The sequence below is a fragment of the Camelus ferus genome, chromosome 18 (assembly GCF_009834535.1).
Source record: "Camelus ferus isolate YT-003-E chromosome 18, BCGSAC_Cfer_1.0, whole genome shotgun sequence".
NCBI lineage: Eukaryota > Metazoa > Chordata > Mammalia > Artiodactyla > Camelidae > Camelus > Camelus ferus.
In genome coordinates this window covers 18727018-18751646 of record NC_045713.1, presented here as the reverse complement: position 1 = coordinate 18751646, position 24629 = coordinate 18727018, and the positions used below count along the sequence as shown (strand labels likewise).

The 24629-nt window shown below is 52.6% G+C and overlaps 3 protein-coding genes and 1 long non-coding RNA gene across 5 annotated transcripts; 2 read left to right on the top strand and 2 right to left on the bottom strand.

Moving 5' to 3' along the window:
* Positions 1-1893: 1893 nt before the first annotated feature.
* Positions 1894-6400, bottom strand: CD2BP2 (CD2 cytoplasmic tail binding protein 2). 2 transcript variants are annotated; one of them, XM_006181514.3, is made up of 7 exons: positions 6262-6400; positions 5624-5727; positions 5259-5394; positions 4976-5133; positions 4432-4867; positions 4243-4349; positions 1894-4155 (listed from the first exon to the last, which is right to left on the bottom strand). In XM_006181514.3, the coding sequence occupies exons 2-7, from the start codon at positions 5699-5701 to the stop codon at positions 4045-4047; spliced, it is 1026 nt and encodes a 341-aa protein (XP_006181576.1). In that variant the 5' UTR covers positions 5702-5727; positions 6262-6400; the 3' UTR covers positions 1894-4044. The 2 variants fall into 2 exon arrangements, with proteins under 2 accessions (XP_006181576.1, XP_032316367.1); XM_032460476.1 differs by lacking the exon at positions 6262-6400 and adding an exon at positions 6120-6143.
* A 149-nt stretch (positions 6401-6549) lies between these two features.
* On the top strand, positions 6550-8771 carry LOC116657557. Its single transcript, XR_004312687.1, has 2 exons — positions 6550-7046; positions 7348-8771. It is a non-coding gene; the product is annotated as an uncharacterized LOC116657557 (long non-coding RNA).
* TBC1D10B (TBC1 domain family member 10B) lies at positions 8115-18932 on the bottom strand. Its single transcript, XM_006181513.3, has 9 exons — positions 17649-18932; positions 14602-14701; positions 14190-14297; positions 13983-14089; positions 10829-10943; positions 10637-10702; positions 10243-10432; positions 9739-9893; positions 8115-9644 (listed from the first exon to the last, which is right to left on the bottom strand). Exons 1-9 carry the CDS (start codon positions 18590-18592, stop codon positions 9012-9014), a joined length of 2418 nt encoding a protein of 805 aa, XP_006181575.3. The 5' UTR covers positions 18593-18932; the 3' UTR covers positions 8115-9011.
* Positions 18933-22194: 3262 nt separating this feature from the next.
* Positions 22195-24522, top strand: MYLPF (myosin light chain, phosphorylatable, fast skeletal muscle). Its single transcript, XM_006181512.3, has 7 exons — positions 22195-22344; positions 22976-23071; positions 23311-23386; positions 23597-23701; positions 23807-23885; positions 24187-24235; positions 24325-24522. The coding sequence occupies exons 1-7, from the start codon at positions 22342-22344 to the stop codon at positions 24427-24429; spliced, it is 513 nt and encodes a 170-aa protein (XP_006181574.1). The 5' UTR covers positions 22195-22341; the 3' UTR covers positions 24430-24522.
* Positions 24523-24629: the final 107 nt, after the last annotated feature.

Below are 24629 nucleotides of genomic sequence, written 5' to 3'. Positions count from 1 at the left end.
AACCCCTTTGGGGGCTCCTTCCCAGTCCTTGTCTTTCCTGGGGCACCCCCAGATGCCCAGGGCAGAAGATGAGACCCCAGACCTCCACTGGTAGCACCCAGAATCGCCTTCCCCCACTCCTGTTACTCTTCTGGAAAATGGACTGCCAAAGGCAAGAGGCTGTATTTCAGAGGGTCTGGTGTCCCAGATGCAGTGATGACATCTGCAGCTTTTACCCTGAACCCCTTACAAATTTGTTCATGACTCAGTGACACACCCAGGAGTTAGAATGCTCCTAACGACCCCTCAGCCCTGCCTCCTTGGGAGACACTTGGGTGCAGACATCTGTATGCTGACCATCCTGCACACCTTGCCCCTTCTGGGGCCGAAAAGACAGTCAAACAGACTCCCACACTCCAGTCTGGCTCAAGAGGGTGCTGTCTCTCTGACACACAGGACAAGGAAAGAAGAGGCTCGTTTCCTATTCATTCATCAACTGATCCCGTCTCAGGCTAACTGGTGGAGTCAGACCAGGAGAAACCACTTTGCATGTGCATCAGACATCTGTGCTACTGGGCACCGCGCAAGAAACGATGACCAACCTGGGAAGTGGGGATTGGGAGTCCAGAAGCCTTTAGGCAGAGGAGGCCTAGAACTATGTCACAGCAGACAGAGTCACTGGTCTGTTGTGCTGCAGAGTCAGGAAAGAGAGAAGAGCATCACAGGCCAGGCCTGGAGAAATAAATGATTTGTCCTGTTCTGGAAGCAGCCTGGAGCCTGGAGTTGGGCAGAGAAGGGGGAAGGGAAGCAAAGGCAGATGTGGAGATGGAGGGGCTGGCTCGGGCTGGGCCATGGAAGACCTCCCGTCAGCTTCAAGTTTCTGAACTTTCTCTTGAGGGCAATGGGGAGGCTTTAAAATTTCCAGTGAAAGGCAAAGGACTTCACTTCTGTGGTCTTCCTCCCCCAAACCCATAACCCAAATCTAATCATGGGGCAAATACCAGAGAAGCTCAAACTGTAGGAATTTGTCAAAATAGCTAACCAGCACGCCTCAGACTGGTCAAGGTCAGTGAAAACAAGTCTGAGGACCAGTCACAGCAGAGGAAGCCAAGGAGACACAACAGCTAAATGCAATGTGATGTCCCAGGCAGGATTCTGAAACAGAAGAGGGACATTAGGGGAAAACTTTTAAAATCCAGATAAAATGTGAGGTTTAGTCAATAGCAATCCACCCATATAGTGGGATGTTATCCAACAATAAAAAAGAGTAAAGTACTGTTACACCTTACGTGGATGAATCCTGAAAACATGCTAAGTAGAAGCAGCGCAGGAGACAGAAAACCACATATCATATGATTCCATTTATATAAAATGTCCAGAATAGGCCAATCTACAGAGACAGGAAGTAGACTAGTGGTTGGCAGGGACTGGAGAGCGAGGGAGGATGGGGAGGAATGGGGATGAACTGCTAATGGGTGGGGTTTCTTTCAGGGTAGAGAAAAATGTTCTAAAATGACACTGTGGTGCTGGTTGCATAATCCTGTGAAAAACCACTGTACTTTAAATGTGTGAATTATTTCTCAACAAAGCCGTTTAAAATTAGTAATGTCATTGGTTCATTAGTTATAACAAATGTACCACTGAAAGATGTTAACAATAAGGGAAACTAGGTGAACTCTGTTCTATTTTTATAAACTTTCTGTCAATCTACAAAACTACTGTAAAATATAAAAAAGTTACTTACATAGAAATTATACACACACACAAAGGCAAGAGAGTTAAGTGTTGATGGGGGCTTGTAATAGGGACATGGCCACAGGGAGAGAGAACTAGTGATGGTCACAAAGGAAAGAGGCATTAGATTGGAGTGTTAGTTTCCTACTGGGGCTGTAACAAATGACCCCAAACCTTATGTCTTAAAAACAACACAACTTTATTAGTTCTAGAGACCAAAAGTTCAAGATGATTCTCACCGGGGTAAAATCTTCAGTGGAGCTGCATTTCTTTGTGGAGACCCTGGGAAGAATTCATCTTTTTTGCCTTTTCCAGCTGCACTCCTTCGTACATTGCCCTTACTTCCATCTTCAAAGCCAGCCGTAGTGTAAGACCTTCACCTCCCTCTCACCTTGACCCTCCTCACTCCCTTTCACTTAATAGGACCCTTGTGATTACACCTCAACAATCCACGATAACCCCCGCCTCTAAGTCATTAATGGAATCACACTTGCAAGGTCCCTTTTGCCAAGTCAAGTCATATAGTCACAGGTTCTGAGATTGAGGACAGGGACATCTTTGGGGGCCACTATTCTGCCTTCATGTGGTGTCATCAGGAAGGTGAACACACGAGGCTAGGGAGAGGGTGAGGTCAGCTTTGGATCCAGGGAGCATGAGGTGTGTAGGACATCCAGGGGAACACCCCCCCCCCATCTCCAGCTTCCATCTATTCACCAAACACTAAGCACCTCCCATGACTGAGTCATTGGGGATATAAAGGTGACCACTGTACTTCACTGGTCCTAAGACACCTGATTCTGAAATCAGGATGCAGCTTTGAATCAATGACATCTTAACAACTTTAACGAGCAGGGTTTTCTTTCACAATGACACAAAGTAAGACATCTTAAAACTGAAGGCATCTTGAAGTCAAGGAAATCCAGGTCTGGGCTGGCACTAGAGTGGGCCTAATTATTATGGAAGTTGGATGCCTCATTGGAGCATCAAGTATTCCACTCGCCCCCAAGTCTTTCCTAGTTCCGAGACTGGCTCCTTCCCCCCGGGACTCCCATTTGCCCCAGGGCTCTGGTGCTCAACTCTCCTGCAACTAACAGACTCCACCAAAGCCCCAGTCCATGCACATGCTTAGCTCTCCTGGAGCAGAGTTCAGGATCCGGCCTCTCTCCCCAGGTGTAATCTCAGTCATGGAAGTCAGGCCCAGTCGTCTGCTACCTGGCTGCACATGGGAAACACCTGGGAACTTTTAAAAGATCCAACCACCAGGCCATTACCTAGACCAATTCATTCCAAATCTGTGAGGAGTAATGTTACAGCTCCCCATGAGATTCCAATAGAGAGCCTAGGCAGAGAACTAACTTGGTGTGAGTGAGAGGCATGAGGCAGCACTGCCAGTAGGTGGAAGGTGTTAAGACATACAATCAAACCTATCCATCTTCCTCCCTACCTGCCCAGACTCTGAATTCCTTGAAGGAGACCAGACAGTTATCTCAGTTCCCTCAAAGCACTAGTCCCGTGCCAGGCAAATTGTGGGAGCCCAGGAAATGTAAGCGGCAGGGCCTCCAAGGCCAGGCAGAAAAGGCCTGGTGCCAGGAAAGGTCTGGGCTAGCACTCTGATTCACTGTGTAACCTGCAGTGAGATGCTACCCTTCTCTGTGCCTCTACAATGCATGACTGGTGCAGGTGGCCGTGAAAGGTCCATTCAAGTGCCAACACTGAATCTGGACTTTATGTAAGAGGACACTTCTGCCCAACATCTAAAGAGCTCAAGACAGTGGGGGCCAGTAAGTACCAATCTTCCTGCTCACCCTCAACAGATGTACCAGTGCTTCCAGGCCTAAAATCTTCAATTCTGGGACTCTAACCTGTACTGGCTGCAAAGCAGAAAATCTGAGGCCCTAAAAGCCAAAGACCTAAAAGCAACATAACAGGAACCCCCAGAGGACTCTGGAGAACAGCATGTAAGTGAAGGAATTTTTTAGATGGTGAACACAATCCAGATTGAGAGGCCACAGGACACCTGACAGGCCCCAGCTCCACCCTTAGGAGTAATAAACAATGTGAGGTGGTTCAACAGACTAGAGAGGAACTCCCAAGGAGGAACTTCATGAGAGGAAACACTCAAGGACCAAGACAAGTCCAAAAGAGCGGTGGAGAAAGGCCAGCTTCTGGCCATCAGCAAAGTCAAGGCCCTAATACACAACTAAAGGCCTTTATTGGGAAAAGGAAGTTGACTGAAAACTGGCCCCCAATATCCTCACTGCCTGAGGCAGCCAGGGCCTCTTCCACAAAGTCCAGGAAAGAAGGGGCCACCAAACTGGGCCCTCATCAGGTTCAGGTGTAGAGGTCAAAGTCAATACGTTTGGAGTTGTAGAACTGTCCATCAGGAGGGTCCAGCTTCCGGCAATAAACACCATCTGGGAAGTAGCCTTCATTCACCCAAGTCTGCAGGAAGAGAGGGCAGAGCTAGGGCAGGACTGACGGAGTGGAGAGAGGTAGAGAAGAGGCAAAATGGAGTAGAAAGGAGCTTACCTGCATTTGGGTGCTGGTGAAGGGCCCGTACAGCTCAGCATCCCCCGTGTTCTCCCACTTATATTCCCACATCACATCCGCCAGACCATCTCCAGAAGACTCTGCTTCTAAAATAACAAGCAAAGCCACAGGGGCCTCAAGTGGCCTGCCCCCTGCCCACAACACCCCTCCTTTGCCCTACAATCTTACCTCCTCTCTGGGTAGGGGTTGGGGTCTCCAGCTCGCCCTCTGCCACTTCTTCAGCAAACATGTCCAGAGAGGGTGGTGGTGTGGGGTCAGGAGGTCCCTGGGTCCGACACCCCAATCCCTTCAGCCGCATAGCCAACCGTTCCCTTGTCTCTTGATATACTCCGAGGTTACCCTGGGCCACCATCTGGTCGGCCAACCCAGAGAGCCGGTCTAGGCGCTGAGGGGAACTGGGCCGCCCCAGCCCCTTGCTGCCCCCTTTGCTTCCTCCTCGGGCCCCTAGACGCCTCAGTGCCCCAGCCACTGTCTCTCTTGGCAACAGCAGCTCCAGAAGGCCCTCCAGGAGGGCTTGGGTGCTCAATGGTGTCTGGCCCAGACTGTCCTCCTCCTCTGAGTCTGATGGTGGGTGCTGATCAGGTGGCCGCTCCCTGATCTTTACCTGTAATGCGAAAATAGGAGAGTTTTATTTCTGACAAACTGTCTCAGGTTCCAGGCCCAACAGCACTTGCCACCTCCAGGCCCAGCCATGCCAGCCCCTGGACCTCACCCAGTCAATGTTGTCCAGCCAGCTGTCTCGGATCTGAGCATCCCGGTTCAGGAAATAGTTGCCATCAGCATCAAAGTGGCCTTCCTCCATCTCCTCCTGCAGGTTGAAGGGTGTGATCCGCACACCTCCCTCACTGGGGAGCGTGGCTGCTTCCTGACCTGCACCCAAAACACAGGAGTCCCATGCTAGGTGTGCAAAAGAGACAGGAGCCTCCAGTGCTCCACAACCACAGGAGCATCTATTTATTCCTCTAGTAGAAAGTCAATTCTTGGGTATAACTCACCTTCTACATCCTCTGAGGCCAGGATGTCATATTTGCTAGACCCTTCATCATCATCATCTTCCTCATCGCTGTCCAAAGAGTGTTTGCCTTTGAAGCGGCTCCCAGGACCCCCTGCCCCAGCCACAGGATCCACCAACTGTAAGCAGGAGCCAGAAGTCGAGAGAGATGTAGGTTACTAGCTATTAGCCCCAAATATCCTAGGTTCTAGACTCAAACTGAAAATCTTTCAAACCCATTTCTCACAGCGCATGGAAACTCTAGCCCCTTCCACCCTTTCTTTGTCCCTCCAGGTTTCTCTGCTAGCTTCTAGCTCCTATTTTTCTCCCCTCACTCTTCCCCAGAACGCAGGAGTCTGGCCCCCTCACCTTCTTCTTGGGGACGCTGATTTCATCCTCATCATCCTCATCTCCCACGCCTTGGAAGGTCACTTTCCTCTTTGGCATGACTGGATAGAGGGGCCTTCCCCAAGCTGAGCCGAGGGAAAGGGTGAAGATTAGGGGAACTTGGTGAGCACAATACTTACCGCGAGAGGGCTCCCTGCACAACAAATCTTTCACCTGATCGTTACTAGATCTAGTTAGGGACAGGAGGGAACACAGAATCAAGGGCCATAAGGGGAGCTGGCAGCCAGGAGGCACCAGTCTGGCATCCGGAAGAGTTGCAGTTGCGGGGACGGAGAGGTGAACGCGCGGAGGAGCTCCCCATGGGCACTCCCACCCTGAACGAAAGATGGGTTCCTCCACGTGACCACCCCCATTCCCGGACCCCGCAGTCCTGGGAGCGAAGGTGCTCCGCGGGCTGACACCCGCTCCACCACCCCCAGCTTCCTGGAAGTCTGTGGGGCCCTGGCAGGCCCAGGACCTGGCGCCCCGGCAGCCCCGCTCCTCCCTGCGCCGAACTCCAACTCCGCTGGGTGACCCCCCCCAACTGTCTTGGGCTGTGTACAAATTCGAGAGGCGGCAGAGCCCCGGGGACTCCAGCAGTCCCACCGGCGCGCGCTCACCTAAGGATCCAGGGAAGGCGGGGGAAGAAAGGGAGAGAGGCTTTCGCCAGGGCTACATCCGGGGCACTCAGCCGCCATCACCCGGAAGAGAACTGCGGCAGGCTCCAGGGAAGGCCGGAAGTGGCTTCGCTTGGGTTAGAGCTAAGACTAACTGCGGGAACAAGCGGAAATACGCACTGAGTGGGGAAAGACACACCCACACCCACACCCACACCCCCCGCAGAAGTGACGTGAGCCGTGTGGGGCGACAATGGCGAGAAGACGGGACGTATTAACGCCTAGACCCTGATCGGACGAGGACGGCCGGAAGTGGTCTCGATTCCCTCCTACAGCAGTAGAGGCTGAGGAGAAAGTGGGGGGCACTCTACTTAAAGGGGAGCCCAGGATCACGATGGAGAAGCAAAGTCCCAGCAGGGTCAGTGGGTTGCTGCCCTAGTTTCCCTTTCCCGGGCTGAGTCGCCTTTTCCCCAGGGCTGGCTCTGCACCCATCACCATCTCATTAGAAACCCTGCCTTCCCACTGTAAGCGTCCAGTTGCCCGCTGTCTCCTAGTCTGAGGTGTGGCCTTGCTCTTGTCCCAGAGGGGATGCTCGGTTCTCCTGGTGGCTCTTGGGACACCTTCTGAACCCAGCTCCTTTTAGGACCCAGGGGAAGTCATTTACCCTACGCCTATTCCCTGCGTTAAGTTCCTGGTTTCTGAGGTGGTTAAGAGCCGTAACAGGAGAGGTGGCAGTGTGACCTGTGCCCAGTACCGAAGTCCCAGAAGTCCCTTTGCCTTCATCTCAGGTAGGCCTGGGAAAGGGCAGCAGTGAATACCCAGACTCCCCCCTCCCCCCAAGCAGGACCCTAGCCAAGTGGCCCCTACCCAGGTTTTATAATCTGGCCCAAGGGGAAGAGCTGGGTTTGGGAGGTTAGGAGGGTTAGGTTCAGTGTTGTGCGGACAAGACCTCTACCTCTTGAGGATACTGAGTCTGAATCCCAGTAGGCCAAGGCTGTGCCCAGAAAGACCCAACTAAAGCCTGAGAAGGGCAGCATGGGGGGCCCCAGCATAACCGGATGGACCACCCCTCCTCTCTCTTGCCCCTAGTTTCCTCCCAGATTGGACTACTATGAAGCAAAATCCGTGCTGTTTCTTCTGTGGGTACAAAACACAGGATCCAGACCGGTAGGGCATCCTGCTAAAGGGGGCCTGAAATACCCCTACCAACACCACTGGTTCATCCTCTGGGGAAACCTCTTTACCTGGAACACCAGGCAGACCACATGCCCCTGAGCCTCATCCTGTTAGAGAACTACCAAGTGGAGCCACACCTTGGGGCCACAGAACCCCTATGCCTTTACCATCCTGACACCAGGGGTAGAAGGTGGGCAGGCCTACAAGCTGGCAGCAGAAAACCAGGAGCTGGAAGCCTGGCTGTGGGCACTGGCTAGGGCAAGCTGGAGGTGGCTGGCTGTGCTGCTACGCCCCCTGGAGGCCCAGTACCGGGAGCTGTACCAGGGAGCTGGCCAAGATCACCCCCAGAGGACTGTGACTTCCCAGCCACCTTCAGTCCCCTCTCCAGCTTCCAGGAGTTGCATGAGCACTTTGGGAAGGAGATCCAGGTGCTGCAGGCAGTGCAAAGAGGGCTCCAAGAGGCCAGTGACAATGGAGGCAGCAGATCCCAGGCAGAGGTGGAGCTCAATCATTACCTGTTGATAAGTGACTGAGAGATGGATCAAAGGCCAAAAGGTACCTACTGGCCAAGACCAGCTGACCGCTTCAACAGACACCCAGATCCTGGCTGGCTCTATCACTCCCTCCCTCCTAGTACTTACTCTAACCCCCTTCATCAAATAACAAGGCAGGAGACGGACCCAGGTACAACAGCAGGTTCTTTTCCGGTTCCTCAAAGCGCTGTACGGGGTGGGGGCAGAGACAGAAGAAAATGTAAACACTGGGTTCCACCCCCTGGAGCTCAAGGGAAGACCCCTTACCCAGGTACGGGCTGGAGGGTTGGAAGGGAACAAGGTAAAAGGTGGGGGTTCTGGTGAGACAAAGCAGGGGAGGCCTGAGAATACAGAGAAAGGTAGATGAAGAGGAAGGAGAGCAAGGAGGGTGGTGGTGGGGAAGAGGGGGACATTTCCTGTTCCAGTGCATGTCCCCTTAAATAAACTAGAGTGCAAGAACATTGTGGAGGGAGAACCAAAGGACAGAAGATAGAGTGAACACCCCCACCCTGGGCTGACCAGGTCTTCTGTACATAATTACAACACAGAGATGTCCAGAAGTAGAGCAAGAAGAGTCTTGGCCCCCAGCCAGGAAGTGGGGGAGATAGGCAAGACTCAAGAAGGGAAAAAGGAACCCAGCTCCACTTCATGGGTAAGGGGAGTGACTGGAGTGTAAGAATCTGAAAACCGCTGACTCCCATCGCCAAGAGTCACCCCTGTGGTGACAAAAGGCCAGTCAGGACAGCACCTGGGAAGGGACCCCAGAAGGAATTGGGGCAGAAGTGACAGAGACCCCAGCTGGGCTTAACTAGAGGTGAGGGGCTCCAGATTTGCTCACTGCTGCCCCAGGGAAATGCAGCTGCCCTGTGTACTCTGACTGTCCTGGCTGTGTAGGGATCAGCAGCTGGCAAGGAAATGGGGAATCAAGCCACTTTCCTCAGAAAGAGGGACACCTGCCAAGGGGGTTGGGAGCAACACCCCAGGCCAGGCCTGCTCTTGGCTGAGGGAAAAAGGGGGCCATGCAGTCCAGCCCCAGGGCAGAGGTCAGAAGTAAGCATCCTGCCGGGCCTCTGATGCTGACGACCTGTCCCCGCCGTCCTGGGGGGCAGGGGGCCCATCTGCTTTCCGACGCAGCGAGAGCTTCTTGCCTTGGGCCTTCTTCTCCTGCTTCTGCCGCTCCTTCTCCTGCTTCTGCTGCTCCTTCTCTTGCTTCTGCCGTTCCTTCTCCTGCTTCTCCCGCTCTTTCTCCTGTTTCTGCCGCTCCTTCTCACGTTCCTTTTCCTGTTTTTGCCGTTCTTTCTCCTGCCTGCGGGTCTCCTTGCTGGGAGCCAGTGGGGTGCTGTTGCCAGTAGGTGAAGGAAGAGATGGACGCAGTCCCTCAGCGGTGACCACAGGCCCTGGGGCAGGCCCAGCACTGGCCCTGCGGGCAGGAGGGGGTGGGGAGGGGGCGCCTCCAGCGGCCCGGGAGCCTCGGCTCTTGAGGCCAGGGAGGCTAAGGAGGCTGGAGGAAGGGCCCAGGGGTGGCTGCTGCCGACGTCGCTCCTCATGGATTGCCCGGGAACCATGCAGTCTCCGTGAGGGCCGGTACTGCAGTTCGCCCCGGGTTTCCCGCCACTTCTTGAGCTGGGCTGTGTTCTCTCGCTCAATCAGTGCTTCTGTCACTGGGAGGTTGGTCACCTAGACAGAGAAGAAACAGGTACTAAAATGAAAATGGGGATGGCGATGGGGATGGGCTGAAGCAGGTGTGAGGTATGCTAAGGCCAGCACCTACCTCATGCACCAGGAAGTCCTCCTGCATGCACTGTTGGGGCAGGTTGCGCAGCTGCTCCATGGTTTCATACATGCCTTGGCAGGAACGCAGCTTCTCCACTGAGCCCAGCGTGTGCCGCAGCAGCACCAGGGCCACCCGGAAGATGATCTTGACACCTGCAGGGTCAAAAAGAAGACAGCCTGGGTGATCAGCCTGGGATCTCAGCCTGTCCCAATCAGGAGGAACACACAGACCCCATCCCTGTCTACAGCCAACCTTATGGGTGAGAAGACTGAGGACCCAAGAAGGAAAATAAACTGCCATGGGTTTCAGGTTCCTGGGAGGTAGAGCAAACTATGGGCTGGTGGCAAAGCCAACAAGACCAGGGCTCAGTTTCTCCAGCCCCCAGACTTCTTGTAGTGAAGTGTAGGCCCACCAAGTACCTTCTGTCAGCGGGCTACCCTCTCTCTGGCAGCCACCATGGAATCCCCAGCCCCCTCAAGGCCCAAATGGCTACAGAATCACCTTCACAGAAGAACATATCCCAGACACGCAGCACTGAAGCCCAGGGCAGGGTGCGGGCGAAGATGCACATGAACCATTCTGTCATGTAGAGCACAGGGTCAATGCGCTGCCGTCGCAGGTGCCGATGTGCCAGCGGGGAGGCCCGGCGCAACAGTGCAAAAAAGATTTCTCCATCCAGCTGAATGGCCTCCTGGAAGTGGGACGAGCCATCAGGTGAGGCCTGCTGTGGCCCCCCCTTGGGGTAGAACTAGTCTTGGGGTAGGGGATCCTCACCTCAGTGGGAGAGGTCCAGAGCAGAGGGACAGAGTGGCACAGGGTGAGGCAGGACAAGGACCACTCTGCAGCCTTAGGGAAAAGTCACAGCCCCAACTGCACCCAGCCTTCAGACACTTACCAGCCCTGCACTATAGTAACCGGGGAGGTACTTGTCACAGATCTGCACCAGGCACCAAAAGGCTTGCTGGGAAGGGCAGGAACAAGGAGAGAGGGATGGAGCCTGAGAAACAGGGAGCAGGAAGCTCCCCCATCACCACTGCAGGCCAAGATCCTCCCAGCCCCTCCCCAACCAGGACCAGCATCTGCTGACCTCAGCAGGCATGTGCATGAGCAGCACTGCAGCCACGGGGGCCTGGGCCTGGCAGTAGCCCTCATCCGGCCGGTAGATAGTGTAGGCCTTCAGGATTCGATACAGGTCCTGTTGCCTATGGATATTGAGAAAGACCATGAAGGCAATCACAGGAGTTGGGAGCTCTCTGCCCCAAATAAACCCACCCCCACCAACCACATCAAGAGCTGCCCTATGATTGTGTTCCAGATCAACCTCACACCTTGACCATCACACCACACACCTCCATCCAGCTTCCTAATCCTGCCTATCAAGTTTAAGCCAAAGACTCAGACTATAATCTAAGCTTTATTCCAGGCTCCAGACTTCCACCCTTGCCTGCACACCCACGTGCTCCCTACCCATTCCCCAGCACAGACTGTGCTCTCTCTCCATCTGCCACCATCCTATAAACCCTCAAGGTCACCTTCTTCAGGAAGCTTTCAACAGTGCAGCACCAGCCTGCCTCCAGCACTGTCTGAATGTTTTTACCACCCCAGAGCAGGAGCTCCCCCAGGGCATGGCCTGCCTTATCTGTCTCACTGGATTTCATCAGTTCCCCCAGGGCAGGGCCCTGGTTTTTGGTGAATGCTTGGGAAACCAGCTATGCCTCAGACCTTTCTCTTGTCTCTGCATCCAAAATAAACTGCCCTAGACCTCTTCCTCTTCCTTGAGGGTGCCCCACTGCTGTGCATGGGAATTCCATCCACTCAGCCCCACGTCAGAAAACAGAGAGCCTTCCATCACTCCCCACAGCTAATCAAGTGTTATCAACACCACATTCTGAATTTCATTCATCTCTATTCCCTATCTCCACCTCCCAGCCAGTGAGCAGCTCAGACCTTCATCTCTTACCCAGGAAAATGTAATAACATCCCAAATCCTCTCCCTGCCTCCAGTCACCCACTCATGACCACTGCTTACAATAGTGTTTCCCAAAATTGTCATTGAAGTGTGATCTTCATTTGTGGTATATCTGCATGCCACCCCTACTATTACCTACTTAATTTTTTTTCTCCAGTCTGCAATAGCATCCTTGAAATGACAGGTTTGATAATACTAGTTATCTTACCTAATGCATATTAAAATAAACATGTAACTTCCCATGCTACATTCACCTACCAGATTGTCTCTGTGCCACCACCTTCTCCCCTGTTGCTGTGGGTGAACTATCTGTGATCCTGGCCAACCACAGCCTTTCCACTTGGGCACTGCATCCCATCTCCTAACCTACACAGGCCATCCCTCCAGCAACCTTCCCATCACTCGTGTATCATCAATTTTTCTCAATCTACTAGATCGTTCCTGTTGGCATACCAACATCTGTCATTTCCTCCAGCTTAAAAAACAAAACAAAACAAAAACCTCCCTTTATCCTATTTCCCCTCCAAATATCACACCATTTCTTTCCTACCTATTCAGTAAAAAAAAAAAAAAAAAACCCAGAGTACAGACCTGCTATCTTCAATTTCTTTCCTTCCATTCTTCAATCAGGTTTTAACCCACTGCTCTACACAAAACTGCTTTTATCAAGGTCACCAATGACCCTCACATTCCTAAATCTAGAGATCCATTTGCAGACTTGACTTTACTTGACCCATCAGCAACATTTCCTACAGCTGATCCTGAAACCACTCTTGATTTTGCTTCTAGGAATCATACTCTCCTGGTTCTCCTCATACCTCACCAGCTTCTCCTGCTAGTCCTTCTCCTTTACTGGTTCTTTCTCATCTTCCCCTTCTTGAAATGTTGGAGCTGCAGGGCTCAATCTTTGAACAGCTTCCTTTCATAGCTATACCTGCTGCCTTAATGACCTCATCCAGACCGATGGGGGAGATTTAGTCCCACGTAAAGGTTGACAACTTTAAATTTCCAAATTATTTCCAGTTTAAACCTCTAACCGAAATCCAAACTTATATAATACTGGACATCCAGTTTACTTGGCATCTCCATCTGTATGTCCAAGAAGTATTTCAAACTTCACATTCCAAAAATGAGCTCCTGATACATCCTCAAATCTACTTTTCCCCCAGTTTTCCCCATCCATATCAGTATATTGCAACTCCATTCTTCTAGTTTTCTAAGAAAAATGTCGAAAAACATTAAGAGTCTTCCGTAACTACTCTCATACACACTCCATGTCTAATCCACTGGTAAATCCTTTAGGCTCTACCTTCAAAACATATCCAGACTCCAACCACTTCTCCCCATCACCCCACTGCTATCATCCTGGTCTGTCTGTCATCGTCTCTCTCCTGGATTATGAAAACAGTCTCCTAACTGGTCTCTCTGCTTCTACCCTTGTCTCCTATGGTCTGTCCTCAGCACAGCAACCAGAACGATCCTTTTAAAACACAAGTCAGATCAAGTCACTTGTAACCCCATCTCTAGTCACATTCTCTATCCCCTTTTCTTGCTTTAAACTCTTCCTTAATATTTACCATCACTGTACATACAACATACTTTCCTTCTTTATCTTACCTACTGTCTATCACTACTAACTATAATAAGCCCCCTGAGGGCAGGAGTTTTTGTCTTTTGCTCACCGCTATCATCTGTGACTAAAACAGGACCTGGCTGATAGCATGTGCTTGATAAATATCTGCTGAAAGGATGAACTTATTGATAAAAAAAAAAAGTCCATCCACATGCTCCCTCAAGCTGAGAACCACCTAAAAACATCTTGCACACAGCTATAGAGCAGTATATAGACTTCCTGAGGAAGCCTGGCATACAGAACAAAACTCAAGGCTCTTGGCAGAACATTTAAGGGCCTTGGTGATCTGGCCCTAAACTGTTTTTCCAGCCTCAGCTCTACCCAACTCCACTGCCCAGACACAGCTTACATAACCCTTAAGCCAGGAAAAACCTGTCTCCCATCTACCCTTCCAAACCCAGCTCAAATGCAGCCTCTTCAATGAACCTGTGATGTGGCTCCCCATCCCCTCACCAGCACCTCCCCCTCATCACTCTGAGTCAGAGTCTCCCTCCTAGGACATTTCCTTCAATATGGCTTGACACACAATCCATTAAGGACCATTCCTGTGGAAGTCCTAGAAGGCTTTCAACCCAGCCCCTATATCTACCTGGAGCTCTCAACAAATGTTTGCTGACTGACTCAGTCAGGTCACCTTACCCATGCCCGCCTCGAGCAGCAAACATCTCGTGGAAAGGGAACTGGCGGTGCAAGTCCTTCTCAATCACATCCAGCCACTTGGGGTCCCCAGGAGCCCGTTCCAGCTCCTGCAGAGGAACAGCAGCAATTATCTCCAATCTGGAGGAACTAATGACACCCTTCACACAGACAATGTCACAGGTCCCCACACCCTGGAGCTGTGCACACCTCAAACTTGCCCGGGTTCTGCTCCAGGAGTTCCTTGCTGTTGGACAGGTACTGCCAGGCTTTGGCTCTGAGAGAGGAGGGGATCCCCTTCCGGCAGCGCAGCTTCACCTACGCAGAGTCCATGCAGGGGAACAGCCTCAGTGGCGGGCACAGCCTCCAAGCTTTCCCCAGCAGTCCCCAGGCTCCCTGGGACACCCATCCCACATCCCATGGGCTTAACACCATTGGACCTGGCCTGGCCTTCTGTCTTTAGCTACTCTTCCCCCCAAGCCCAAGTACTGCCTACCCCCAACATGGTCCAGAGAGCAGAAACTATCAGGTTCCTGGGCTTCTCCAGAGCACACAGGCCCTCCCTGCCCCCCCCCATACCCTCTGTGTCCGTTGCCCTGCCCACCACTCAGCCTTCTCAAACCTTCTGGAAACGCCGTGACAGCCACTTATCCCAGTTACTGAACATCTCCAGCCATTTGAGCTCCCGCTGCCGAGCCACATCCACAGGAATAGAGCTCTCTCTGAGGACATGAGGAGTATGGAAGGGGTCAGTAGTATAAAACCTGGCTTTCTAGGGGAACTGAGGCAAGCCAACTCCCCAAGTTCAAATGAGAGACCAGAACATAAAAGCATTTTGTGAGCTACCAATACCAAACAGCAGGATGTCTGGCCACTTGGCCATCCAAGGCCCTAATTCACCATACTGGAAGAAATTCCCTTTGGAAGGAATCTCTGAACAGAGATCGCGTTCTCATGTTGGATCTCTATACAGACACTGTGTTCAAATCCCACTTCTGACACATACAAGTTTGGGAAGAGAGTATGGAATATTTAAAAGCTACATTCTGCATTAGACCTGGATCCAAGTTCTAGCTTTACTACTTATTCACTGTGTGGTCTTGGGCTAGTCACTAAATTCCTCTAAGCCTCAATTTCCTCATTTGTAAGATGCAGAGAAAAACAATATCTACCTAAGAGATTATATGAAATAACACAAAGCAGGGACATAGTTAAGTGACAGCAATTATTATCCATAAAATAAAATAAAGAACAAATACACTTCCCTGTCTCCTTAGAAGCAACTGTGTGAGTTTCCTTCTACCAGACTCTAGAGAGCCTTTGGACCATCTGCAATTTCCTCTACCTCCTCCTCCCTGAAATCGCCCCAGATTAACAAACAAAGGAAGCTTTCCTTGCACTGTTCGCTCACTGTTCTGTCAGAGCTTCGCACTCAAGATACCCCCTCAGTCCTGAAACAGTTACTTGTGGGAGCCAGTACCAGGAAGTGAGTGGAGTGGAAGAAAGAGCTTGGGTGTCCAGACAGACTTAAGCTCAAATCCCAGTTCTGTTCCTTAGAAGTTGGGGAGTCTTGGCAAGTGATAACCTAATTCTCTTTCCTCTCTGTAAAAAGGAATGCCACCACTTACATCACAAAGTTATGAGAGGACTATTGAGAAACTGCATATAAAGGACTGTTAAATGGGAGGTTTAATGTTAGTTTCTCTGGTCCTAGAAGCTCCTTAAACAGAAAGATCATTTCTCATTAATCTCTATCATAAGTCAATTTCAAACTCTACTAAAGGCCAGGAAGAGTAAGATACCTTTCCCGCCCTTAAAAGGCCACAAGCTAGCAGGGAAGATAACTGCAGTATGGTGAGGGAAATGCAATGACAAGGATGCACAGAAAAGGCACTAATTGGAGTACGGGCAATGGATATCAGGGAAAGCTTCCTGGAGGAAGGAACATCTGAGGTAAGCCATGAAGGAGAGTAGAACATACCAGGAAAAGACAGAGAGAAGGGCATTTCTGGCTGATGGTATAGTCTGAGTATGAAGGGAAAAAGACTTCAATCACTTCGACAGGATCACAGCACATGGTGAGAAGTGGAAAAGAAGACCTGAGAGGCAGGCAGAGCCAGATAATAGGAGCCTGTGTTCAGGCTAAAGCACTTGGATTTTATCTGGTGGACAGTAGCCACTAAAAGGTTTTAAGGTAACGTGTGCCACAGTCAGCCTTGCCTCAGAAGTAGATTCTGTCAGCATGTAAGATGGATTTTAAAGGACAAAATCACAAAACACAGAATCAGCACCCAGCACAGTGCCTGGTACACAAGAGGGGCTCACTAAAATCCAATTCAATCCAAGTTCCTTAGGGCAGCATGGTATTAAGGAGAGTGCTGTTGGTCACAGAGATCCGAATTATTTGAGTGGGGCAATTCACTCAGTTGCTCTAATCCTGTTTCTTCACCTATTAATTTGACACAATAATGCATCCATCATGCATGGGAAAGCACCAGAGTCAAATTTCAGTTGCCCACCCCACACAGGACTGTGAATATTGGTGCTCAAAGATTTTACGATTTTTTTGTTGGATTATAAACCCTGCCTAGAATATCCTCCCACAGGGCTTCCCCCAACACCAGGCAGGTCCCCCTGATCCCAACACGCAGAGCCATGACTAAATCCTACTCATTCTTCAGATTCATCAGCTCAGTTGAATTCCCAGACTGGGCAAGATTCCTTCCCTAGGTGTTCACAAAACCCTGTGATGATCTCTAGGCTAAATGTAACATATTATATTGAAACCAACTGTTTAAGTATTTGTCTCTCCCTCTAGATGATGAGCACCTTGAAACAACCATTCTATCCTTAGTACCCAGCATAGGGCCTGGCACTGGGGGTCTCAGGTGATGCTGTTAAAGGGGTACAGGAACAATGGGCAGGATCCAAAGAGAGGGAAGGAAGAAGCCAGAAGCAATCACACCCCCACCTTAGGAGTGACTCAGGCCCCTGGAGGGAACTAGGAAAGAGTAAGCCGGGCTGAGGAGATGAGGAAATGGGGAAGAGGCCCCCCCCCCCCCACCTCCTTTCCTTCAATGAAAACACAAGACTGCCTTTCTCTGTTTCACAGAGGGGCCTTGCCTTCAGAGTGTCCCCTCCATCCAGACATCCCCATCTCACCACCCTATCAGACCAAGGGTTATGGGGAAGAGAAGGTGCCTCCATCCCTCCACACTTTCCCCCTAAGGCACCAAAGATCTCCACCAGAACCCCTGTCCAGCCAGCCCTCCAGAATATCTGGCCTGTGGCTGGAGTTGCCCATTGAAGAGCTGGGACAACCTAAGATATCATCTCATTCAACTTTTCACCTCATAGAGGAGGAAAGTGAGGCAGGGAAATGAGGAAGACACTAAGTCAAGGGCACACAACACACCAAAAGCTTAAGCAAGGCTTAGGCTCAGATCCAGAACTCCAGACACCTGGTCTGAAACCCTAACACGCCAGTGCCAAAGAAACCTCAGGATGCTCTAGGCAAGACAGATTGCTAAGAAGCCCACTCCCACTAATCACCCCCTGGATCCTCAGAAGAGGATGGGCTGCCAGAGTATGGGCAAGGTGTATCATTTCCTCCTCCCCCAACCTCTGCTTCCCTGAAGCAGTCCTACTGGGTGCCCACTGGGTACTCACAGGCTGCCGGAATACTGGCTGCCCCCCAGGAAGCCATACTTGTCCGTCTTGCGCAGAGCCAGCCCATTTATCTCTGAGTCTGAGCCCATGGAGCTCACATCATCCGCCAAGGACTCTAAGGTCCCAGACATGAGGCTCACGGAGTCCAAGTAGCTCAGAGTGTCTGGGGCCTGCCCTCGAGGCCCAGAGATGCCAGGTCCCAGGCTGGACGTGGAGCCTAGGTCCTGAGAGTTTTCAGCAGGCTCTGGAGCTGGGGTCACGGTCACGACAGCTACCAGAGCCTCACATGTCCCTGGAGGGCCTGTTCCAGGCCCTGAGGGGTCCTCTGGAGCCTGTCCTGTTGATGCTGATGTTGCTGCTGCAGCTCCATGTCCACTTGTCACCTGTCCTGCTGTCACTGCTGCAACCCGTGAAGTCACTCCTGAGGCCACTGTGGTTCCCGACTTGGGGGCAAGCGGGGGTTTGGAGGTCAGGGCCCCAGGAGCCGTTCTGGAAGAGGTCCTGGTGGGGTTCCCGGTAAGGGTACCTGGTCCAGGCGCGGGTGAGATTCCGGCCTCCTCCGTCTTTGGAGAGTCTGCCCCTGGGGCCAGAGCCTTAGACATCTCGGCTCCTGCCACAGCCTGGGGCGCCAAGGGCTCTGGGCCGGAGACCTGCACCTTCGGGGCTTCGGGTGAGGCCTCCAGAGTCAGCACCACCACCGTGCTGCCTGTGACCATCGGACCCGAGGCCGAGGCCGAGGCCTGGGTCGGACCCGGTACCCATGCGGGCTGCGCCTCCCCGGGGGCAACCAGAGTGACCGGGGCCGAAATGGCCGTGGTCACTGGCGGCCCCGGAGCCACCACCACGACGGACCCAGCCCGGGAGCTGCGGGGCGGCGGCGAAGGGGCCGCGGGGGCGCCATGACGGCGCGGCGGGGCCACCAGAGGCGCCGGGCCGGTCTCCATGGCCGCGGGCCGCCCCTCACATCCCCCCGCCGGGGCGGCCGCAAGAGGCGCCGCCCCTCAGGCCGCTCCGCGCCGCCTGCCGAGAAAGGGGAGAGGGCGAAGGGCGCGGCCCGGCGCGCGCTGGGGTCAGGGGCGGCGCGCGGGCAGCTGCCAAGCGCGCGGAGGCGGGGCAGGGGTCCAGGGATGCCAGGCGTCGGGGTCTCCCTCTCGCTCTCTCACCCGTCTCGATCTCTCGCCGCCGCCCCCTCCCTCCCGCTTCGGGCGAGCAGCCGACCTCGCGCCTGCGCATACGCCCCGGTGCCGGCCAAGCGGCCAGCGTTTCGGCGTTCCACGCCTGCGCGCGGGCGGTCCCATCGCGCTCCTTTTTCCTCCCGCCTTGTCAGAGGGCTCAGACGAATAATAGGAGAGAGGGAACTGGGTTTCTACCAATCGTTGGAAGGGTGGGTGGGGTTGGAGGTGGGAAGGGGGTGGGTAATTTAGGAAGAGGAAATGGAGAAGGCGGAGGGCTCTAAAAGCCAATGAGAGGGCGCGTGAAGGCAGGAGGAGGTGGAACGAAGGAAGTAACTAATAGCAAAGCGGGAAGCTTAACCTCCTGGCCAATAAAGATGGCTGAATAGTGAATGACGGCGGAAGGAGGCGGGTGCTGTGCGAGGAGAGGCAGGGCTGGCTCATAGGAATAATTAAAAGAGAGCCAATGAAAAGGGAAGTAGGCGGAGGTCAAATTGACAGACAATAATGTCTATTTAGGCAATGACAGACAGTATCCGCTGTCAATAGGAGCTGAGGAATTGAGGAATTCTTTAGGTCTCCCAAGAAGGTCAGGAAGAAATGACAGCTGAGGGGGGCGGGGGACCAGGGCAAATTTGCGATTAATGTGCCTCAGTAGCCAATAAGCTCATTCTCTCACTTTAGCAACGGGAGGAAGATAGATAGCTGTATCAGCCAATGGCAGCATCCAAAGAGTAGGGGCGCTGCCAGCAGGCGGTGCCAGGTCAGGGATATCGGTGACAATCCGAGACAAGCGCGGGAGAGGGGTGACAGTTGGGGACAGGGCGGAGAGAGGGCGGGGGCCGGGAGTATTGGTGCATTCCTTAGCCAATAAGAGCGCCGCGCTGCCCTGCCTGAGTCCTTTCTTGGTCCCCATTCTCCATTCAGCTCCCAAGCCCACCACAGATCCAGTGCCCTGATAAAGTACTCTCGACCTCCACTCTGTCTCTAAGTCTTAGCCTGGTCCTCAACCAACCCCAGCACTCCAAGCCCAGGCGACTATAACCAGAGCCCTAAAATCCTTTAAGCTACTCATCTCTCTGGGTCCGCCATCCCCGGCAGGAATCCCAAACCCCAAGTCCCTCTCTTCAGCCCCAACTATCTGAGCTCCTCCCCAGAATCTGGGCTCCAATTCCTGGGACTTCGTCCTCTGAGTGGCCCACCTCCCCTATTCTACTGGGGTCCCAGACCACAAACCATGAATTCCCAATACTATGAACTCCCATATCTGTGTTCTTATTCTTTAGGGGATCCAGGACCCGTCCCATCACCTACTTCCCTCTCATTGACACACTTCTCTGTGCTCTGCATTCTCTGCTAAAAAAACAAAAACAAAAAACAAACAAACAAAAACCAGACCCCAATCTCATCAGCCACCCTTCTCCAGAGGCTACCCTAGACCACAAACACAAAGCCCTGACTTTACCAGCCCCTCCTGTCTCTGGTCCCCAGTCCCTGGAGCCCCAGGATTCAAGATTCAGCCTCAGGAGAGCTTCAATTTCCATACAAAGTCCACCATCCTGAAATTTCAGTCAAGCCTAGCTCCCAGCTTCCCAATTTCTTGGTTTCTGAGTTCTTTGAGGCACTGCACTCCAAGCTCAGACTCAGATCCTGTGAACTCCAGCGTCTGAGATATGTTGCTTCTGATCTCCTTCTCCTCAACTTCCCCACCTTCCATTTGGCTCCAGCTTCCTGAGCACTTCCCCCATTACCTTCTTTGGAGTTCTCCTTCCCTCCCAGAACCCAGCAATAAGTGGGCTCCTCCCTGGGCCTGGACCCCCATGGTAACCATATAAGGTTAGGCAGCTGTCAGCTAAGGCAGGGAGGGGCAGTTCAGGAGGCCAAGGGCAGCTGCTAAGTTTAGGGTGGCTCCTTCTCTCTTCTTAGAGACAACAGGTGCCTGGACCCCAGTGCCCAGAAAAGAACATGTCTTAGAGGCATTGGCATGAGGCTGGAGGAGGGGGAGGGAAGGAGGCAACTTCCTCAGGACATCAGGTCCTAGAGATAGCAGGAGGAGGAGGAGATGAATGTCCGTGCCAAACTTGGGCCTCCTGGGGCTTCCTCAGCCACTGTTTCCCCAGACCGCCACTGAATGGAATGGACTGGGACACTGAGGCCCAGATGGGTGGGAGAGGTTACCTCAAAGTCACACAATCAACCTAGCTGGTTCTTGCCCAGATTGGAGAGAGAAGCCATTGGCCCATCCCAGCCACCCAGGAGGAGGTGACCAATCAGTTTCCCTCTTGGTGTCTTTGACTCTCCCAAGAGTTCCAACTTTCACACTGGTATCCAAAAAAGTGATTATAGACTCTCACTAGACCATGTCCTTCTCCTGTTTCAAACTTTTTCAAGGCTTCCAGGGCCTCAGCCTGGCACTGAAGACCCTCCTGTGTCTGACCCCCTGGTATCCTCTGCTCAAGCCCAACACAATTCTGGGGAGCTAAACACTCCTGATCTTTCACGATTCCAGGCCTTTGCCCATCGGTGCCCTCTGCTTAGCATGCCTGCTCCTCCACTTTCACCTGACTCACTTCTACTGGCCTCCGTAAATCCATTCCCATACTCCTGGATAGGGCTGCTATGCCCTCTACTTCTGTACTCCTGTCCAGCTGGTGTGTCATTTCCGCGGCTAGACTGTAAGTACCACCAAGGCAGGGCCTGAATATTAATTATAATGATTATACTTCACTAACTGTTTTGAAATAGCGTTCACATCCACAAGTTCGGGGGTGGGATGGGAATTATGTCCCCATTTTATAGAGGGGGAAAAAAGGACCCAGGGAGTTGAAGCAAAAAGCCCAAGATCCCAGAGCAGGCTCTCTGCTCCAGGCTGTCTAGTCTCTTCATACCTAGTGACTCCATGCTCCAAATATATCCTTATAAAATCCCCCCTCTCCTTGAAGGGGATGTAGAAGAACTTTCTAATCCTTCAGCTTCCCCAGATGGATCCCTCCCACCTTTAAACTCTACCCCTACCCCTACATATACCTACACTCAACTATGAACTCCACAATGGGGTAGGGAGATTATATTTGCCAAAGTGCACCCACAAATCACAGCCCAGAGCCTGGCACACTAAATGCTCAATAAACTTACTGGGTTTTAATCTGGGCCCACCCCACTCATCTCTCTCCTAGTACTGCGCCTTAGCCTGGATCTTCTCTGAACTTTGGTACATTCCAGTCCCCTTCATGGAGAAAGAACATCCCTTCCTGCCCAAGTCCTAGTGAGACATGCATCCCAAGACCCACTCCCTCCTCCCTCCCTCCCTGAGCTCCAGCTGCTGCGGGCCCTCCAAGAAAGGAGAGGCCCTGAGCTGGGCTATTTTGGTACCTGGGGTGGGCACCCACAGGGCTAAGGTTACCCTGGTATGTTAAGGGCTCCCTGGGGCAGGACTATATAACTCCAGAGGGACCGCCCCAGGCTGACTCTCTGCTCCTTTCCAGCCAGAGCCACTGCCTTGCCCCCAGGAGACCTAAAACATGGTGAGTGAGAATCCCCCAGCCCTTCCCAGATCCCTCAGACCTCAGGGCAGCCTCAGCCTTTGGAAGAAAGTAGCTGGTTCCCAGTCAGCAAGAGAAAAAAAAGATGAATCTTCCTTTTCTTGGTATCACTAAGGGGAATGTCCAGAATGATACCCTGAAGGACCAAACCAAGAGTAATCTGCCCAGACACTCCACCCACAGGAACCCAGTCCCTCTCAAAGCATGCATCATACCTTCCTGCACTCCATCTTCCTAAAACCCCCTGGGACCAGCCAGGCAGGGATTCTCACTCCCATTCTATAAATGAGAAAGTAGACGTTCAGACAAGGTGAATGAGTGGATCAGGGTCACACAGCAAGTCTGTGAGGAGGCAGGCTCAGGGCACTGAGACGGGGAGGTACGTTCCAATTGTTGGCTAGGATGGAAGGATGGAGACTTGAGGGCTATGGATAGGAATTTGGGATACAACTGAAGCAAGTCCCCTCAGCAAAGAGGTCCTAAGGAAGGGGAAGTCTAGAGCCAGAAGTTACTTTAGAAGAATGGACTCAAAGAACCCTGAATCTAGTCCATTGCCTCCAGAGAGGAGTAGGGATTGGCCCATGAGCCCTTCTGCCCCACCTTAACCCCTCAGGCACCCAAGAAGGCCAGAAGAAGGGCAGCAGCAGAGGGCGGAAGCTCCAATGTCTTCTCCATGTTCGATCAGACTCAGATCCAGGAGTTCAAGGAGGTAAGTGTGGGAAGAAAGGAGAATGAAGGCTGATCAAAGGCACCCCCTGCTGCCCCTCCCCCCCCCCAGAATGTGCACCTGTTCTGGGGGGAGGGGAAGAGTTTAGAATTCCTTGTTCCCCTCTCTGCTTGGAGTGTAAGAGTGTGGCTGGCTGGGGACCCAGAATCTGATCTGCCTGGGGTAAGGATGCTGCAGCCTAGCCATAGGGATCCTAACCTCCCTACTCCTGCCCTCCACAGGCCTTCACGGTAATCGACCAGAACCGTGATGGCATTATTGACAAGGAAGACCTGCGGGACACCTTCGCAGCCATGGGTGAGCCTCCTACCCAACCAGCAACCAGTAAAGATTCAAGGCTGCAGAGTCATGGGAATTCAGCAGCCTCGTGTTCCAGCCCTGCTGGCTCCACACTGGGCCTCAGTTTACCCATATGAAAAATGGGTGGGATGATGTGAATTCATGGGAAGCATCATCCTCTGGCCCCAAGACCCCACTCCAGCCCATGCTTCCCCCATCCTAATCCAGGGCGTCTGAATGTGAAGAATGAGGAGCTAGATGCCATGATGAAGGAAGCCAGCGGACCCATCAACTTCACTGTCTTCCTGACCATGTTTGGGGAGAAACTCAAAGGTGAATGAAGTATCCCGGGTCCAAGCCCCCAGCTGTCTCTCCCTAGACCTTTCAGGCACTGACCCCTTAGCAACCCTTCAGCTTCATGTGCCCTCTGACCCCCAGGTGCTGACCCTGAGGATGTGATCACTGGAGCCTTCAAGGTCCTGGACCCTGAGGGGAAGGGCACCATCAAGAAGAAATTGTAAGTGACCCCCTCCAGCTGTTCTCACACAGAAAGCATCCTTAAATCCTACAAAGAGTTAGGCATTGCCAGGGATGAGGGAGAAATTAGGACTGTGGAAGTGGGCAAGGATTAAATTTTCACAGCACATATAGGGAAGGGCAAAAGGAGGGAGGCCAGAGTGTTTGGGAGACCAATGAGGAATCCAGAGTGAGCCTGGTTTTCAAGGCGAGACTGGGAGTAGCAATAGGGATGAGATGGGAGGTAGTGGAAAGGCCTCACCAAGCCCAATCTCAACTCCCTGTATGTCGCCTCTCTCCAGCCTGGAAGAGTTGCTCACCACGCAGTGTGACCGCTTCTCCCAGGAAGAGGTGAGTGGGGGAGGGGCCCAAGAGAAGTCGAGGGATGGGGGAGGGTGGCCTAAGAACCGGTTGGAGATACCATGACACCTTTTCCCCAGATCAAGAACATGTGGCAGGCCTTCCCCCCTGACGTGGGCGGCAACGTAGATTACAAGAACATCTGCTACGTCATCACGCATGGCGACGCCAAGGACCAGGAGTAGGGGGTTCTCTTAGGCCTCTGCTGGCCAACGCCTTCCTGCCAGTTCGACTCCCCCACCCCGACTCCTAATAAATTGTACTGGTCTTGTTTCTTATCCGCGGCGCCTTCAGTGCATTTGTGCGAGCGGGACTCAGGTGGGAGGCTGGACTGAAACACTGGCTGGCTCTAAACGAGTACCCAGCAAATGAATGAATAAATAGT

Coding starts and splice junctions, on each gene's coding strand:
- CD2BP2 (XM_006181514.3), bottom strand. CDS start 5,701: ATGCCAAAGAGGAAAGTGACCTTCCAAGGCGTGGGAGATGAGGATGAT. Junction 4,868..4,975: donor GGCTGGACAACATTGACTGG/GTGAGGTCCAGG, acceptor TTCGCATTACAG/GTAAAGATCAGGGAGCGGCC. Junction 4,350..4,431: donor AACCCCTACCCAGAGAGGAG/GTAAGATTGTAG, acceptor TTGTTATTTTAG/AAGCAGAGTCTTCTGGAGAT.
- TBC1D10B (XM_006181513.3), bottom strand. CDS start 18,592: ATGGAGACCGGCCCGGCGCCTCTGGTGGCCCCGCCGCGCCGTCATGGC. Junction 14,702..17,648: donor AGCCAGTATTCCGGCAGCCT/GTGAGTACCCAG, acceptor TCATGTCCTCAG/AGAGAGCTCTATTCCTGTGG. Junction 10,703..10,828: donor TCATGCACATGCCTGCTGAG/GTCAGCAGATGC, acceptor TGCCCTTCCCAG/CAAGCCTTTTGGTGCCTGGT.
- MYLPF (XM_006181512.3), top strand. Junction 23,072..23,310: donor AGATCCAGGAGTTCAAGGAG/GTAAGTGTGGGA, acceptor TGCCCTCCACAG/GCCTTCACGGTAATCGACCA. Junction 23,886..24,186: donor GGCACCATCAAGAAGAAATT/GTAAGTGACCCC, acceptor GCCTCTCTCCAG/CCTGGAAGAGTTGCTCACCA.